Source organism: Girardinichthys multiradiatus, chromosome 12, assembly GCF_021462225.1.
Source record: "Girardinichthys multiradiatus isolate DD_20200921_A chromosome 12, DD_fGirMul_XY1, whole genome shotgun sequence".
NCBI classification, from domain to species: Eukaryota; Metazoa; Chordata; class Actinopteri; order Cyprinodontiformes; family Goodeidae; genus Girardinichthys; species Girardinichthys multiradiatus.
The window spans coordinates 47,695,314-47,714,359 of NC_061805.1; the positions used below are offsets into that span (position 1 = coordinate 47,695,314).

At 44.0% G+C, this 19,046-nt stretch overlaps 1 protein-coding gene across 4 annotated transcripts in view; it reads left to right on the plus strand.

The window, feature by feature from the left end:
• Window positions 1-19,046, plus strand: part of rusc2 (RUN and SH3 domain containing 2) — a 47,594-nt gene that overhangs the window by 18,655 nt on the left and 9,893 nt on the right. Inside the window, exons 2-6 of one of the 4 annotated variants that reach the window (XM_047381396.1) lie at window positions 3,587-5,329; window positions 6,746-7,331; window positions 14,005-14,688; window positions 17,779-17,973; window positions 18,080-18,247. In XM_047381396.1, coding sequence (XP_047237352.1) covers window positions 3,764-5,329; window positions 6,746-7,331; window positions 14,005-14,688; window positions 17,779-17,973; window positions 18,080-18,247 — 3,199 coding nt within the window. In that variant the 5' untranslated portion in view covers window positions 3,587-3,763. The remainder of the gene's footprint in view (window positions 1-3,586; window positions 5,330-6,745; window positions 7,332-14,004; window positions 14,689-17,778; window positions 17,974-18,079; window positions 18,248-19,046) is intronic. The other 3 variants (XM_047381397.1, XM_047381398.1, XM_047381399.1) reach the window with 3 other exon arrangements.

The following is a 19,046-nucleotide window of genomic DNA, read 5'->3' on the forward strand; positions in this document are numbered from 1 at the left end:
TCGGGGTCTTGTTCACGAGTGGGGGAAAAATGGAGCGGGAGATCGACAGACGGATTGGTGCGGCTGCCGCAGTAATGGGGGCGCTGTGCCGGTCCGTTGTGGTGAAGAGTTGAAAAGCAAAGCTCTCGATTTACCGGTCGGTCTACATTCCTACCCTCACCTATGGCCATGAACTTTGAGTCATGACCGAAAGACCGAGATCCCGGATACAAGCGGCTGAAATGAGCTTCCTCCGTAGGGTGGCCGGGCACTCCCTTAGAGATAGGGTGAGGAGCTCGGCCATTCGGGAGGGGCTCGGAGTAGAGCCGCTGCTCCTCCACATCGAGAGGAGCCAGTTGAGGTGGCTCGGGCATCTATACCGGATGCCTCCTGGACGCCTTCCTCGGGAGGTGTTCCAGGCACGTTCCACCGGGAAGAGGTCCAGGGGACGGCCCAGGACACGCTGGAGAGACTATGTCTCTCGGCTGGCCTGGTAACGCCTTGGGCTCCACCCGGAGGAGCTGGAGGAGGTGTCTGGGGAGAGGGACGTCTGGGTGTCTCTGCTGAGTCTGCTGCCCCCGCGACCCGGTCCCGGATAAGCGGAAGACGACGAGTACGAGTACGTCTTCTGTGTTCCCTGCAGAACTTTGTCTGGGCGTGATGTTGCTACATTGTCCTCTGCTACCTGACAATTCTTGGTTGTGGTGGTATTTCATTTTTCATATCAAAAAAGTAATCACTTATAGTTCCAGATCTTTTAATTCCAATATTCTCATTTTTCCTTCCCCTATCTCAGCAGACTGGCTCTGGGAAAAATAAACACCTTCAGATGGTTAAAGAGATAACAAAGACTAAACCTTGTGATTCAGACCTTGGCATAAAGGCCATATAGCTTAGCTCAGTCATTACAGTCACTGGATTTTAGTGGAAATGTAACCACTCTGTCTGATGGCTGCCTAAATGATAAAAAGTTTCGTAAAAAGAAATGTTCAGCTGTTCTCATGTCACCATAACTATTTTCTGGCTGTAGGTTTTAGATGTTTGGCCTCTCTTGTGTTATGTTCCTATAAAATTTACTTTTAAAAACGCTGTTCCACCTTGCTTACACTGATTCAGTCCAGCACTGTTTTGCCATATAACACCACCTGCTTTCATCACGTTTGATGCACTCTGCCGCTAGCCAAACACACAAGGGAATGACGCATTCGCTTGCAAACCTTTAAATGCTTTTGATTTGACCAACTTTACTCAGTTACACTCTGGACATGTTTGTTTCATACCATTAAGGACTTACCTATTTAAATCATTAACCTCCTAATCCTCTTGACCAACATGTCCTAACATACATTACACAATCGACCTTTCTGATCCTGCAGTTAATCTCTAAAACCCCTTTTAGTCTCCTTTGTCAGGTGTTAAAATTGTCTGCAGACTTTGTCCTGCTGATGAAGCTAATGCTTGTAGTGGCGCTTCCTACCAAAAGGAATAATCAGTGGACTAAGACACATTACAGTTGACAGGTAGTTTTATAGTCGAAATGAGCAAACAAAATAAAAAATAAGTCAGTAATTCACAGCTTTGGATTTAATTAACTTATGGTGGCATTATACTTTTTCAACTGCAGGTGGCGCCTCTTAAATGTGGAGTTTATTAAATGTGTAGTGGCACTAATTAGACGCCAGGTGGCGATTCTAGAGTGAGCATTTCGGAAGGAGACCATGTTGACACAGAAATGACATCAATGGTGTAAATAGAACAAGTAATATCAGGCTGTTTAGTTTGTTTCATAAACAGAGAAGTATAGACCTGTTCTAGAGAAGGTAACCTTACACAACTTCTGTTAGGATCAGCCGTTATGTATGATGTAACATTAACTTGACCGTGGAGAGCAAAGTGTTGGATGGACTCTCTGTTGTTAGAGGAAACACTGTTAGCTCCATACTGGGCATGTGAAAAGATTTAACTGAGATCTGTGGGAAAACCTAATTTAACAAGAGTAGCAACATGTAACTATTCACAGAAATGCTAAAATATTGTGTATTAAAACTGCTTCTCTTCATTGAATGTGCTGTTAAAAAGCTTTTCGTTTCAAGCCAGTTGATGTTTAGGGAGAGACGTGATTGCAGGGTTTTATGAAAGTGGTCTTATTTTACCCAGTAACTAAACGATTATGACAATGACAGTGTTGGTGGTGGTAGGGGAGGTAGTGTCTGTTTCAGCATGTGTGTGGTGTTTAGGCTGTGAAATGTGAATGAGAGCATAGTCTTATTTGAGACTCAGCTGCTTGTCTGTTTCCACATCACCTGATGCTTACTCACTGTGCCCACTTCAACACTTGTAGGTTTGTGTGGTGCAAGGGGTGCCCTACTATCCCGCAATGTTTGGATCCAAGTGGGTTAGAGAAGGGATGCATCTAAAAGTTGCAGGATAGTAGCTCTTGAGGATCAGACTGTTGTGACAGCAGCTCTTTAATAGGTTCTCAAATTTAGATTAGCTGTGAGAACTTTAACAGTAAGGGATGAGAGGAATAGTCAGTCAGTCATTTTCTACCGCTTATTCCATAGTGGGTCACGGGGGAGCTGGTGCCTATCTCCTGCAGTCTATGGGCAGGGTACACCCTGGACAGGTTGCCGCCAGTCCATTGCAGGGCAACACACAAACAACCACGCACACACTTGTTCATACACCTAAGGGCAATTTATAGTTACCAAGCCAGAGTACCCGGTGAGAACCCACGCATGCACGGGGAGAACATGCAAACTCCCAGGCTGGGAATCGAACCCAGGACCTTCTTGCTGCAAGGCAACAGTGCTACCAACTGCGCCACCATGCAGCCCATGAGAGGAATAAATTCAGAAAATATATTTATTCTTAAAATCACATGATTAGCACTTCATTAGGAAACTGGGAATGAAATTTGTTTTACTCACTAAATAATCAAGTCTGAGTGAAAGTTTGAAGGGAATAATGATCAGGGTCCTAACAAGCCCTGGGAGTTGGGTGCCAGAAAACAGCTTTTTAGTAGGACATGACAGGGATACCTCCATCTTGGATTGGGTTTGGTTTCTTGGAACCAGCTTGGGCTTCTGTCCAGGTTCTATCAGATCTCTCAGCGTTGTTTCTCTCTGAGGGGGAAGGATCACCAGCAGTGGCTCACATGGCTGCTTTCTGCCCAGGAAGTTTACTCTGAGGACTGAAATCTTCTGGATGTTTGGTTGTTCCTCTCTTTCAAGTTCAGCAAACTACAAGACTGTCTTGCTGAAACAATAGAGAATGTTCTAATGGAAAAAGACAACCCGAATAGTAACCAAACTGCTCCAGGCTTGTTTAGTCTGATGGGGTACTATGTTGTTTTGGCATGTGCTGGCTGATCAGTCAGTCTTTCTCCTTTTTCTCTTGTAGAAAAGATCATACAAAGAAGTCCTCATTCTGTTAAATATATATGGCTTTAACTTTCGGATCTATAATGATACCAAAACTGAATGAAAGCCATAAAAAATTTCCTCCATTACCATTAATGTTTCATTTTTATTTTTGTTATCTTTGAATCTACAAGCTTGGTGCTTCCTCTCATGATGTCTTCTCTGTCTCTCTTGTTTCTCCTCAGATGTACCACTCTAACCACGGTGAGGACTTCCCCAACCTCTGCTTCCAGATCCATGGCGGCCCTGCACAGCTGGGCCCAACTGAGTGAAAACATCGGCAAACAAGCAAAGCTTCAGCATTTTGCTCCAGCCTCAATCTGCTGCTATAGATCCAGCTCCATTCTTCCTCCTCTGTGACCATGGACAGCCCTCCTAAAGTTTCTGGTGAGACCCTGATCGTGCATCACATTCCCCTAGTGCACTGTCAGGTTTCAGGGGGGCGGCAGGGGGGCTGCGGGAGCTCCCTGAAGAGGACCAACCTGTTCAGCTCATCAGAGAACCTTGGACTGAGCCGCACCACGTCACTACCAGAGAGAGATGTCCTCCAGAGGGAGGCTCTGATCTATAGTAGCCTGATCCAGACCTCCGGTGGCTCCTCGTCCACCCACGGCGTTGGGAGAGAAAAGAGAGGTGGCGGGAAGGGGGGGAGCACAGCGAGCGATGATTCATCATTTGCCTCAAGCAACTCAGAGGACCAACTAATCACAGCTCACACCTTACCCAGAGTCAAACCGAGAAACAGGAATCCTCTGCGGCGTAATCCATTCCTGCTGAACACAGACGAGGATGAGGAAGATGAAGAAGATAGTGACATCCTCCATGGTTACCTAGAGGACTCCTCCTTCCACCTCCACAGTGAGACAAACTCCATGTTGGATGATGCGTTGGCTCCCTTTCACTTACATGACCTTGGATATGCGTCTGAGCCCTTCCTGCTGCACTGCTCAGGCAGAGGAAGCAGTGGAGAATCTTTGAGAGGAGCAGCCTCGGATCTCTCCAACCATCTGGAGGACCTGGACATCCTGGGACTGAACAGAGAGCGCCGACACGGGAGCAGCGGCTCCAACATGTCCATGGACTGTGGGGAGCATGACTGGGTTAATGATGAAGAAGAAGATGATGATCATCCAATGAGATGTGGCCAAAGCAGCAAAACAGGTTCTTACTCTTCCAGCTCGTCCAATCAGCACTGCTCCTGCTGTGCTCTCTCCCAGAACTTCCCGCCACAATTCCCAGAAACCTTCTCGGAGCCTTTCTCAGAGTTCCAGCAGGGTTACGGCAGCGACTCGTCCTGCAACAGCTCTGAGGGCGTCCTCGTCAACTTCAGTGCCATTTACAACAAGATGAACAACAGCATCCCAGAGAAGCAGCTCCAATCTGGGCCCACTAACTTCAACAGCTCCACCGACCACTCCTGCACTTCGTCTGTCTCTGACTTACAAGGAAACCAACAGGACACATCTGGAGGGGCTTTCTACCTGGACCTTCACACCTCCCCGACCGAGCCTCCTTTATCACATCAACAACCGTCTTGTTTTTCCAACACCTTCCCCCTTATCCGAGAACCACACCTCTCCACATCCTCCACCTGTTCCTGCTCCGTTGAGCACCAGGGACCCCTCGACCTCGACGCCAACTGCAACTCTTTCCACCCTCCTCATGCAGGGTCCTCTGGTGACCTCGCTTCTTGTCTGCAGAGTCAGGCACGCCTTGTTGTCGCCACCCAGAACTACTACAAGCTGGTCACCTGTGACCTTTCATCCCAGTCGTCCCCCAGTCCTGCAGGTTCCTCGGTCAACAGCTGCTCCTCAGAGCACAGCAAGGGCAGCCCCACCCCGACTCAGCCCAGCGAGTACTTCTTATTCAGGCAGCGAGGCGAGGAAGTGGGACTGAAGGAGGAGGACGAAGACGGAGAGTCATCTCAAGTAAGTCAAGTCTAACCTTAAATCACAATATGCTGTTAAAGCAAGTTAAAGCTTGCAGCTTCAATCAGAAGTTTCCATCCTCTCATAAAGGGTATGAACATTAATGATACGTACAAGATTGAACTGCAAAGAATAAAAGAACGTTTTGTCCAGAAATTTAAATTTATTTTAGATTTTTACCTATCGAGACAAGGTCAAATATATGCATACAACCCATCTAATATTTAGTCACTGGCAAGTGGCAGCTGGACCACACCAATCTGGCTCGACTTTTGAAGACATTTCTTGGCAGAGTCGGAGGAGCTTATTTATAAGTACAGCTCCAAAAATTTGTATAAAAAAATAAAAGTCCATTATTTTTGTCACTGATTTCAGAAAGTGATACTCATAAAGATTTATTACACATAGAGTGAAATATTTCAAGACTTTAATTCTTAAATTCGGATTTTCAGAGACCTTGAATTTTGGGTTTTCATAATCTGTAAGACAGATTTATTCATTCCGAAGCCAGGGTCGATGTCTGGTTGGGTCACCGTGCTGCTGGAATGCACCAACATCTGTCTGTTGATTTAAGGTGAAGTGGGAGAATTTTGGAGGTGGACCTCCTTCATTATGTCATTCCTATCAGAATCAGAATCAGAAAAGCTTTATTGCCAAGTACGTTTTTGGACATACAAGGAATTTGTTTTGGCGTAGTCGGTGCAATACAGTACTATTTGCAGTGCACCAGTATCACTGATCACCACTACCATGCCTGAACGTGGGTAGAGTTTTCTTTGGTTTGAAAGCCTCAGCTTGACTCCTTCAAACATACTTCTTATTATTGTGGCCAAGGAGCTGTGTTTGTCTTCTCTGACCATAAAATGTTTCTCCAGAAGACTTTCAATTTGTGTATGTGAGCAGCTGCAACCCTTATTGGAGCTTGATGAAGTCATTTTTGGAGCAGTTTCATTGTTGGCACCTTCTCAGTCCATGGTTATGTAAAACTAGCTTTGCTGCGGACAGTGGGACTTATTTCCAGCTGTTTCAGGTACAACATCCTTGGGCCTTGTTGGTTCCAGCCTTCTTCCTTCAAACATCCAGTTTCATTTTATGGTAGGGGGGCAGTGTTTTTCTTCTTCCAGACCTAAGCAAAGTGGTGACAGATCCAGTGAATGGCAGTTGTTTGAAAAACTGTGAAAAGTCTTTCCCAACTTGTGTGAATCTGTATTTCTTCCTCTTAGATATTCACTAAGTTCCTTGGAGTTCTCTAGTGTTCTAAGTATTGGTCAAACTAAGTGTTGTCAAAAAAATAATAGTTATGCTTCCAAAGAGAATCCACTAACTGCAGCAATTCTTATCAAAAATCAGAAATCAATATGTCTCTTGTTCAGAAGTTTGACTGATATGTTTTTCTTCCATTGTCTCTTGATTCAGCGAGATGAGGATGATGAGAAAGCAAAAGAAGAAGAAAAGAGGAAGAAAAAGGGTGATCAGCAGGACGCCGGAGGGAGTGAAGCTGCCCCTGCCATCATTGAAGGACAGGTGTACATCAACATTTCTCCTCCTATGGCTCAACGGAGCATCTTTGGCGTTGGAGCCCCCTCAGGAAGTCGGCCCCGTTCCCGCAGCTACGATCGCAACCTGGACAGGTGTCCCTCTCCTCAGCTTGGCTCCCTGGAACGTATGCTGAGCTGCCCCGTCCGGCTGAGCGAGAGCGCTGCGCAGGCTACTACTCCTCCTCCTCCTCCTCCACGTGTGACCTCCTTCGCAGAGATTGCCAGGAGCAAACGCAGACAGGGCAGTGCGGGGGGATCGCCGTTGATGAAGGCAGCTGCAGACCCCTTTTCCTCCACTTACTCCACTCACTCGCACTCATCTGTGGATTTCTCTCCCATCCTGGAGCAGCGCGTCGAGTCCATCAGTCCAGTGGTGTCACCTGTTCGTTTCACCAGGTGTTACAGTCAAGGCAGCATTGAGCAACAACTGGAAGGTGCGAAGGAGAGCCAAACCAAGGCAGAAGGTATGCCCCCCTTACTCTACAAGTATATGCCTACTGTCTGTCATTGCATGCAACTGGCCTCATAGTGTTGAAATGAAGTCAAGCCTCTACTTGCATTGATTCCGAGCACAGCTGAGCAGGAATGGCTGAGTATTCGGCTCTTCTTATTCTCTTGAAAGATTCGTCCTGTTTGCAAACAATATAATTACTTAACAAGTGGACTTGAAATAGTCTAGTACTACTGACACAATTAAAATTACTTCAATTACTTTAATAGTGGTAATATTAGTTTTTCCTTTAGATGATGTAGTGTGTGGTTAAAAAGTTGGGGAAGGGGAAAAGTGGAGGACAAACTAAGGAATCTCAGCTTCAATAACTATCAGCAGCAGAAGAACAATATCTGAAAGTCATTTCTTTAAAGTGGAACTAAACCCCATGTGACCCCGCCCCAGACGCATTTTGAAAAATGCCACCAAAGTGGGCAGTGCCGAGAGACACTGAGGGGCGTGGCCAGGTTCGGGGAAAAGCTGAGGGATTTAAACGGGGGTGTGGTCAGGAGGACAAGGAAAAGTGGCAGCTAGCTTAATTTGGCATATTGAAAACTGGAAAGTGAGCAGAGCAGCACTGGTAGTTTCTCCACAGATCGGTCTTTTGAGGTGGAGGATTTTGCACCCCCCTCGTCACCGGAGGTTGAAGGAGTCTTTCTGGAGCCCAGCAGGCCTGAGCTTTTTCAATTTGAGCCGCTGACTCAAGGCACTGACTCAGTGACGTCCGAAGCTGGGCGCTGCCGAGGTAGCAAGGAGCAACTCTCCACGGGGGCGTGTGTCAGAGTGAGATGGTTTTATACCTGAATGTGGGGCTGTGACGTAGACATGGACCAAGCTATACCGTTTGAACCAATAGGAACAACTGCAACAGCACTAAGACAAATATTGTAGAATAAAAGTTTACAGGAAAATGTAAAACATTTCACGGTAACATAAAGACAGCACCATAAAGTCCCAATTTATAGTTTATCTGCAAAAAAAAGTTGATTTGGGGTTTAGTTACACTTTAAAGGCTTAACAATGAGTTTGAATGAAAATGAGTAAAAATGCAGTTGAAGAAAAATATTCATTCAGAAGCCAGTCAGTCAGTCATTTTCTACCGCTTATTCCATAGTGGGTCGCGGGGGGAGCTGGTGCCTATCTCCAGCAGTCTATGGGCGAGAGGCAGGGTACACCCTGGACAGGTCGCCAGTCCATCGCAAGGCAACACACAAACAAATATGCACACACTCATTTATACACCTAAGGGAAATTAACCTAACAGGCATGTCTTTGGACTGTGGGGGGAAGCCGGAGTACCCGGTGAGAACCCACGCATACAGGGGGAGAACATGCAAACTCCATGCAGAAAGACCCCTGGTCGGGAATTGAACCCAGGATCTTCTTGCTGCAAGGCAACAGTGCTACCAACTGCGCCACCGTGCAGCCCTGCATTCAGAAGCATTGATCAAAAATACTTGAAAGTCTGGCTGATTAGGTAAACATGAATAAATGAGTATATTACATAAATGTGTTGTCTGTTCTGGACATGCAAAAGTATTTACACGGTAAATGTGTTTTTTAATGGGAGGTGGATATGTTAAACCTTGTTTTAGATGTCTTTTCTGTGTCTGTGAGATGATCTCCTGCTACTGCGTGTACAGGCGGATGTTCTCAGAACACAGTGATGCAGAGCTGGTATTCTGAACTTCAGTGAGAATAAAGAATTGGGCCAAACGTGTTTTGAATAGCAATCAGATGATGGTGGTAAATGGGAGGAATTGCTGCAGAGAAATCCCCCACACCAATGCGTTCTGCATAGCCACACTGAGGATTGCATGGCTCTTTTGTGTGAGTGTATTTGCATACCTGTGTTCGTGTCGTTGTGTGTTTCACATCCAAGCAGTAAGGACTCTGAAATCAAAACATGCACCTCCCAGCGCTGCCAGGGGTTTAAATCCAAATCTGTGGAGGAATCGAGTACCTGTGGTGAAAATAATGATAAAGCAGATACTATTCTCTATCTGCATGTATGTTCAGCTCAAACTTCTCAGAAAAAAACTCTGCACACTTTCAAGCAACCAGAACATTTAAAAAAAGTAAAATGGACCAAAAATCCAACATACATAAATTTGATTCTGTTTGGGGTTTGAAGCCTGATCTTGGATAATTATAATGAAAAAGAGCCATCTGAGTGATGTAAAATGCTGAATCACATCACTGGTTGCTATGGTGATTCCCGCCCAGCCTCTCTGGGGAATAGGGGGAGCCCAGCAGCACTCAGGTAGCCTAAAGCAAACACGCACCATGTGAAGACTAGATGTTATACCACGAAAAGTTTATCCCAAGAGACAAATGTGTAAACCTTTTATGCATCTACAGATACAAACTCAGAACTAAAATATGATGGGGAGTTGGACTAGGATGTGATTAGATGGAAAACCATTAGTCCTATAGCAGTGGGACTTTAGATGAGAACAGATAAATATGCCTAAAAATGTAAGTATCAATTGTTCATGTTGAGAGGAAACGTAATGTGAAAGAAGTTTAAACCTTAAAGTTTCTGAATATTTCACAACCTAGAGTGTGTGTGTAACGTCTCACCTGACATGTTTAACCTTGCTATAAAGTATGGCTGAGCTGCAGCAAAATCGGCGTTTTCTTACTCTTTTCACAAAAATGTTTATTTTCCATGCTGAGCAAGTAGCAGACAGAAAACTTTGATAGAAATGGAAAACAAGAAATGTGCTCAATAGCATTACAACTGCTTCAGTGCTTTTGCATCTGTTCAAAATACAAACTGTAAAACCATACGATTCTAAAATCTTTGAAAAGATTGGTAAAAAAAAAACATTAAAATTATTTTAAAAAGCTTAAAGTAAAACATAATATTTTAATTTCAGATAACAGTTATAACATTTACTGTAAATTAGCTGGTGGGAGTTTGGTCTTGTCACAAAAACATTGGTTATGTCTCCCTTCCAAGCATCTCCAGCAGAACATTCCTGCTTTAAATCCCATGTGTAAACAGCATTTATGGACAAAGGTTCGGCTCCAATGTGGGTACAGACCAGCCTGGGAATCATTTAGTACAAAGGTGATCACTGAGTGTTTAATGCCAGTGCTAGTCTTAGCTGTTTTTTCCTGTCGGGGTCAGATAAACACCCATTCATGCTTGGAATCTTGGAAGTCCTTTGGGATAACATGGATAGCTTTGACCAAGTATGTGATAGACCAACATAAAGTAGTGCATAATTGCATCTGTATTAAGCCCCTCTTTACTCTGAGATCCCTAAAGAAAACGTTACATCATAAAAATGCAATCTGACATTGTACTAGTATGGGAAAAAAATGTGAATAATAATTAGTTAGCTCACAATATGTCCCTATAATGCAACAGAAGGTTCCAGTAAATAACCTTAAAATATTTTTTTCTTTGCCCACATAGCAACCAAACTGACATTTAAAAATATTAGCTGGGGGTAGCAAGGGTCTCTCTATAATTTGTACCCATGAAACACACACATATAGTGAGGTGTCATTGTATTGCTTATTTAAGCTTCCTCTAACCCAAACAGAACAGAACCACACCCACCCCTTTAATTAAAGAGAGATCTAGACACTAATTTATGGAATAGCCATCTATAAGATTGAACTGCATTATGTGCTTAAAGCTGTTTAATTTTAGGTTGAATTTAGAGTTTGATTTTTACTCATGGGCCTCTGTTATTTTATTTTTTTCCTCTTTTTGTTACTGCATCCTGAAGGCCTGTCATGATTTAGAACCATAACAAGCAGTTGTGCAGCTTCTCGGATCATACATTATTCATCAGATTTCAGCTTCTTAGCAGGGTGCAGTGCAGCTCTCAATTGAAATGCCCTGCTGAAGCAGCTTGGGCACTAATGATGCTAACAAGCAGCACATATCTGGAAAGGAAAAGGCTCGTCTGTCTAATGGTCCCATGTGAAAGAAGAGAGCTGGGAAGACAGCTGACCAGAATGATTAGATGGTGTTAAAATGGCAAACTAGACAGATAATGGAGCACGTTTTCCAAACTGAAAAGCAAGAAGCTCTCTGTCCTCAACGCTCAGAGGAAGCTGTGTGTGTTTTATGTTCTCCCCTCTTCACCCCAAATGGCTTCATTGTTTGACAACAGCTCAACTTCGCCCCTTGTGGCCAAGAGGCATCACTGCATCCAGATCAGACTTTTGGCCAGCCTGTGACAAACAGCTTGCGCAACACCGCTGACGTCACGCACACTCCTGTCTGTCATGCAGCAAAGTGGATCCATAAACACTCAGTAAAAGAGTTTTTGACTCGCTGCAGAACAGCTTTCCTCCACGTTCTTCTCATGCAGGGCCTCAGGTTCGGTATGTCTGTGTGTTTTTGGGTTACATATACATTTGAGGGTCCTCGTGTGAGTGCGGGAGGGGCCTATCAGAGCAGTGTGAGTAGTATGGCTGTCTGTGATAAGGGCTGCTGAGCTTTGTGACTGGGCAGTTTTTGCTATATTACATTTTAACCTTCATGCTTTTGCTGTATTTTGCTGAAAATACCTCAGTCAGTCCCCAGGAATCTGTCATGTTTGTTGTTTATTCACTGCTTTCAGCTTCTGAAATATTAAACCCTGCCGTTTGATATTCCTGTAAATACTTTTAGCATCAAACACAAGTATTTGTTAATCACTTTACACCTCAATCAGTAATATTTTTTAGCTATGACGATGCAGGCAGCTCACGAGACACAGTGACGCAAGATATGGGGTTCATGTGTTCAACAGCAGGCAGATTGTACCGATATTTTTAGGAAACTAAGAATATTATTTTCTTTTTGTTTCGGTTTCACAAATCATAAACTGTGTTTTAAACAATCTGTAATCCGTATAGAATAGAATAAATTAGAATAGAATGGAAAAGAATATTTACACCCTGCATTAGCATATTGTTAGGTGTGTTGGACATAACCTGGACATCTCTACCTCTTTGATTTCACACACTAACCTACTCTTAGGACAGCCCAGAAAGGAGGAGTCACAACTGGAGTCCCTGAACAAAACACTTCTCCAACCACAACCCTTTCTCTTTCAAGTAGACTATGATCTGGTGTTCTTGTCCCTCCCTATCACAGACAAAAAAAGTAAAGCAATGATCTGCTGTTCGTTAATCCAGCGTTCATGCTATAAAAAGGCAATTAAGATCTGTCTTAAACCTTTATTTCTGAGCTTTTGCAGAAAAGGAATCTGCGCAAGAAATTATCCCAGATGAGACGGTGTCTCTAATCACGTATGCCTGAAAATAGACAGCGTAGGAACCATCAGCGTTGCACGCCTAACTGTGTGCCGGTTTGGGTAGCAGGAGCTGACCCCTGACCCCCCAACCCACCATATTTTCACAGTGATTACAAATTGTTCACACCTTGCCTTTTTCTGTCACCGGCTCTTTTTTTGCCCTAAAGGCTGCCTTGTAAATGAGTGAAATGCGGGGCGGATGCTATGACACTGTCATCGCCACAGGGCAGCTCCGGAACTACTTCCTGTCTTACTTCAAAATAAGAGTCTATAAAACAACAGGCTGTAAAGGTTAGAGCATAAGTCCTCATAATGTAGACCTACAGTGCTTTCACACCAAATCTTTGAAATGCCTTGTACAGTGCCAGAGTCCGGTTTCTGGTAGCGGACCACAGCAGTGGAAACCCATCCTGTACCATGAAATGGACCAGAGAACCAGACCCTGGCACGGGTACAACAGCCAGCGCACTAAGAGAAGATTTAATGTAAGGACAGCGCAAGTTAGTAGTAGAACAAGAAGTAGTAGAGGAAAAACAAAGAGTGCGAATCCAAAGAGCAAAGAGTTTGTTTCTTCTTCATACTTTTCTTGTTGATCAGCGCAATACTGCCCCCGAAACAATCCGTTCCAACTGCATGACTTTGTTTGGTTTTTGTGTGGATTTTCGACCAAAAGATCTCTGTGTAAAAGCAAACCGGGCCAACTGAAGGTGTGTAATTTCTCACTCCCTGATCCGGGCCAGCAGTATGAATGCACCTAGACTTAGTTCCCCAGATGAAGTCACAGCAACTTGATATGGCTTCACCAGACAGATTTCATGTTGACAAGAAATATCATCACCGTTTAATATCAACAGATGTCGTGCCAGAAAAGCTCATAGATATTGCTGTATTTTACAAATTCAAATTCAATTCATTTAAAAAATACTTTATTCATCCCAAAGGGAAATTAAATGTTGTTGTAGCTCATTATGACGGTTTCTTCATAGAGCCGTTGTAGATGCTGATGGCTGTGGGCCATATATAATTATGGCCCATATAAATATATTTCTAAAAAGTTATTTACAAGAGTAAAGAAGGAAAATAGAGAAACATCTAAATACAGGCATGAAAGAACCAAAACGTTGTTTGCAGTACAGCCCCTTAACCCTGTGTACAGTTCATTAGTAATGAAAAAATCCATTTATAAAGGTTAGGGTCTAATGAGACGATGATCATTTTAAGCTGGTGTTTGTGGTGCTTTTAAATTGTCATATTTTTTTTGTATAATAATGAAATAAATCAGTTGTGCTGCTGAGTTTTTATTTACTACTGCTTCTGTTTGGTGTAAAACTAACCTGTTCTTGGTTTGTTCTCTGGATTTCTGTCTTTTTTCTCATCCAGGTGCTCTGTCGAGCTCCTCAGAAAGCCCACCAGTGATCCGTTACAGTAAAGACCAGCGACCCACTTCCCTCCCCATCCAGCCCTTCACCTTCCACCACCAGTTCATGTCTAAACCCCCTCAGCCAAAGCCTCTACTGCCACTCCTCACTGGCTACATCTCTGGAATGCAGGCTCGCTCCAGTTCGGGCTCAGGTTCCGGTTCTGGAGGTCCTGTTGGTGAGGAAAGTGAAGAAGCTGCTGAGAATGGGCACAGCTACCAGAGTTCCTGCAGCACTACAGCTCCTACCGAAACACTCCGACCTTCACCTCTGGGGAGCTACTCCCCAGTTCGTCTCCAGGGGGCGCACAGCCCTGGGACGTGTTCTACCTGCACCCCCAGTCCTAAGCCAGCACACAGCCTCTCCTGTCCGCTCTCAGCAGGCCTCAACTCGCTGCACACCCCACCTACTGTTAAACAGGGAAGCGGATCAGCACCGTTGCCTCCCACGCCTCCACCTCCATCTCTAGGGGTGAAGAGAGGGGTGGTGCCGCCTACACTGCCTGCTGTGCAGGGACAGTGTTTCCACCATGGGTCCCTCCATAACATACCAGCTCTTCAAACTGACACTCTAAGCCCACTGGGCTGTCTGGACTCTGGAAAACATGCAGATAGAAGCAAAGGATCTGGAACCAGAACTCAAAATGGTAGGTTCCAAAATAAATTGGAACGGTGTTAAAGAATAAGTTGTTGGATCCTCCCGGGACAAAATACAGCTTTTAACTTTATCCTGGTCGTATTTTCCCTTTAAAAAAAAAAAAATGCAATCATGATTCAAGGGGGATAAAATCACATCTACTCTTTTCAGGATTTTCATTAGTAATTTCGTGGTGTAAGGTGATGTAATCGGGCGCTGATGGCTCAGGTGGCGTTGGTTCGTCCTGTAAAGGTGGGTTGCCGGTCCGAACCCTGCCTTGCCTGCTGATGGTGGTCAGAGGGCCTAGTGGCGCCGATTGTATGGTCCCCAAGGCAGCTGTGGCTACAGTGTAGCCTACCGCCATCAGTGTGTAAAAACCATACACTTAATGACTTTTGGTCTGTTGGAATTATGATTATTGATTCATTAATATTTATCAAGAATTATAATTAACAATCATAATTTGACAAAATTAATTTCTTAACCAAAATCCTCATTTATGAATCGAAGACCAGGGATGTCTTCTGGTGTTGTAATTGTGGCTCAACGCCTTTGATAAATACAACCGTTAAATACTCAGTAATAATTAATAACTATTACCAGAGATGTCACTGTTTAATCAACCGTTTCTACCGAAACGTGGGGAACTTTAACCTTATTTTGACTGACGAATCACTCTTGCACAAAATAAACACAAAACGCCTTCTCATTATCTATGTGAATATTTATTAAATCAACAGCTCTGATACAACTCGCTCTTCCGATTTAATAATCTTCACCTAATCAAACATGCAAAGTTCTACTCAAAAGGGCAAAATATCTAACTAAACAAAAAAAAAAAACAGCAGTGTGTATGAGATCAAACCAGATCAAACCAGCAGTTATGGCCAAAGTGATAATATGACAAGGGAATATGGTGTTGAACGAAGCTTTGGGAGCGCAGCCCGCCAGAAAGTGTAGCTCAGTGAGAAGCACAGTCATAAAACTTCCACATACAATTCAGAACACATTAGACTCTAAATGGCGACTCTAATCGCGCTAAAACCTCCTCTACCCTGCCCAGACTATTTCTAAGAAAGAAATAAAAATAAAGGATGGGTTTTACTTGTCCTTGTCTCCTCTCAGCAGAGGGAGAGAGGAGGAGGGGGAAAGTTGGAAGTTAACGTGCGTCCACAGTTAACTTCAGGAAGAGCGGTCAAACTTCGTCCTTTGGCCTCCTTGGCGAAAGGGAAAATATGATCTGACCGTCAGCAGTCGACTGGACAAAACAAGGTGGCAATCCGTCTCCTTGAAACTCCGAGGTTTTTTTTTTTTGGTTACGTGTTAAACTCACGTCTTCGATCGGCAAAGTGAAATTTCTGGCCTTTTTATTCCAGAAACCTCTTTTATGAATTTTTTGTTGGCCAACGAAGGAGAATAAATGAAATCCACTTGGGACTCTTCTCCAGAATGATGCGCTTCAGTTGCTGCTCCGGTCTCCAGCGTGAAAAGCAGCTTCTTTCAAATGTTCGCCTTCCTATATTGCCTTCTGTGACGTCAGACCTGGGACGGCCCCGTCATATCAGCCGCAGTGGCCGCTGGGTTTTGTAGGACAGACTATCCTGCGGTACAAAATGGCCGAAAACGCCGGAAGGCCAGGTGGCATCCAGCAACGTGTAAATGGTCCAATATTCAGCAAACAAGTGGTCCAACAGGTCAGATGTTGAAACACTCTTAATTCTTTTGTGTTTGTGGGCATTTGTTTCCGCATGGCTCTCGCAAGTTCTTGCAGCAACATTTCAAACATTTTGAGGTCTGGACTTTGACTGGGCCACTGGAGCACCAGGATTCTTTTCTCGTTCAGTCATTCTGGTGTACATTTGCTTGTGTTTGGGATTGTTGTCCAATTAATGACCCAGTTTGGTCAAGTTTCAGTTGTCGGGTAGTTCTCTCATTTGACTCTACGATATTTTAGTATAGAGTGATGGAAATGGTTGAACTGATGACTCCAAGGGTCTGGTGGCTGCAAAATGAGCCCAAATCATCACTCCTCTACTGCTGAGATTCGCAGTTGGTATGAGGTGTTTGGTTTTTTCCTAACATGCTGTTGTGCATTATGACCAAACATCTCTACTTTGGTCTAGTTTAGCTTTAAAACCATTAAGCTCTCTTCCCACCACACACATGTAAAATCCCAGTTTAATTTCTTAATAAACGAACTCGAAAGCTTCAATGTTCTTTTATTTTTGCCCACTCTTATTATTTAAAATATTTTTTAATTCAGCCCCATTGGAGTGTCATTTAGCATCGACGACTTCTCTGAGGTCATGTCACAGCATCTCAGTCAGACTGAAGTCTGGACTTTGACTAGGTCACTCTACAATGTTCATCTTTATGTATTCAGAGGTGGATTTGCTGGCGTGCTTTGAAACATTGTCCTGTGCATAACCCCAGTGTGCTTGAGCTCAAGATGACCAACTGATGGCCGGACATTCTCCTTCAGGATTTGCTGCTGGTTCTGAAAGTTACAGCAGGTCATCTAAGTCCTGAAGCAGCAAAGCAACCCCAGCCTATCACACTATACCCACCATGTTTCATTGTCGCTGTGATCTATGCCAGATCTCTCTGGCGATAAAAAGTTTGATAATCTAAAACATTTGAATGTGACAAAAAAAAACAACAGAATATATCTGTAAGGGTGCAAATACTTATTAATTGGAATGTTTACTTACTTCTTCTAACTTTCTTTGTTTTTTATCTGCCGACTTGTAGCTCTGAGCCTTTTCCTTCCAGAATTAGACTGCTCTGACAGGTTTTCCTGTAAAGGGGAAATAATTTAAATGATTATGTCAGTTGCAACTTTATTAACCCACTTTCAGTGAATTCTGTAAGACATTGATGCAAATCAAAAAGACTGTCCTGCACATTCTTACCGTTGTCTTTTTTCTCTTTTTCTCCCTCTGCTCATGCATGCACTTAAATGTACTCCTGTTCTTTTCACTGCATGCATGTTTCATATCCACTGCTGCTCTCATCGTTTTACTCTAAATACCTCCCTTTCCTCCCTGTTTCTAACCTGACTACATCATCACAACCCTAACCCCCTCCACCCGCTCCACAGCACACCACCTCTCCCCCCAGGCTCTAAAATGGAGAGAGTACCGCCGCCGAAACCCCCTGGGAGTAGAGAGGCCCTCTGGGGGGCACTCTGCTGGTAACATGGAGCTTAGAAGGGCTGGGGGACCACGCCCTGCCCGACGCAACGTGTTCGATTTCCCAACAGCTTACTCCGGCCCCTCGCTGGGATGGCCCTATGGTGCTCAGGATCTAGAATAAAATAATAAATCTGGAGATGTTTACAACAGAACGGATATTTTTAAGCAGGTGTCTTGTTTTTTTTTTTTTGGTTTGTGTGCTTGCAGCAGGTCAGTCAGCTAAGCTGCAGCAGAGCTACAGTGACTTCCTGCCGGACTACTTCTCCCTGACAGAGAAGCCACCTGAGGAGTTTTGCCTCTCGCCTGATGCCTCCACTTCTTCCTCCTGCCTCTCCTCACAGTCCCACATTTCAGTGGACCTGATGCAGAAAAGAGGTACAGCCCCACATCATTAACCTGTTTCCTCATACTGTCTTCACAATAACTAAAAGCGAACACTTACAAATAAGGCCTAAAAGTAGAGTAGCAGGAGAAAGTAGCAAAGCGAGGAAAAGTGGTCAGTATGTCCTCCAACAGAATCTCACATTAGAGTTTGGAGAATCCCAGTTAGAAACTAGCAGAGACACTGAGAAATAATGGGTTATGGAAGGAGGTTAGCGGACCTTTCTAAGGTAGGTTAAGGGTGGAGTTTTACACAGGAAAATTGGTTATGATAATGAGATTCTTCTGTTTTAATGAGGGAGTTTGTTTAAATAAGTGTGACCTTATGCTCCAGATAGTCTGCAGGTTTGTTTCTGACTTCAGGAGTCAGGTAGCAGTTTAACCATGTTTGTGTTTTTAGGATTTTGTTTAGTCAATAACCCTCTTCCTCAGCAGTGGTCGGATGTATGTGAAAGCTTTTCAGCCTCCAATTATAGCCTCCATACAAACTCTTGGTTTTTTATTGCACAGTTAACATGTACATTATTAAATCTAAAGGCGAATTTATATAGTTTCATCTGCTGATCTTTTATATTCATGTCTGACCCCCTTCTAGTTAACAGTTCATCTGAAGCATGTTTTCTTTAAAATACCCCTAGCAGGGCGCTGCGTTGTTGATGTAGGGATTTAAGCGCGCGGTCCATTTGCCGAGGCTTTGGTCCTCACCGGGTTTGTGCCCTGGCCCCGGCGACGTTTGCCGCATGTCTTCCCTTCTCTCCACCCTTTTCCTATTTGCCCATTGTCAAAAAACACA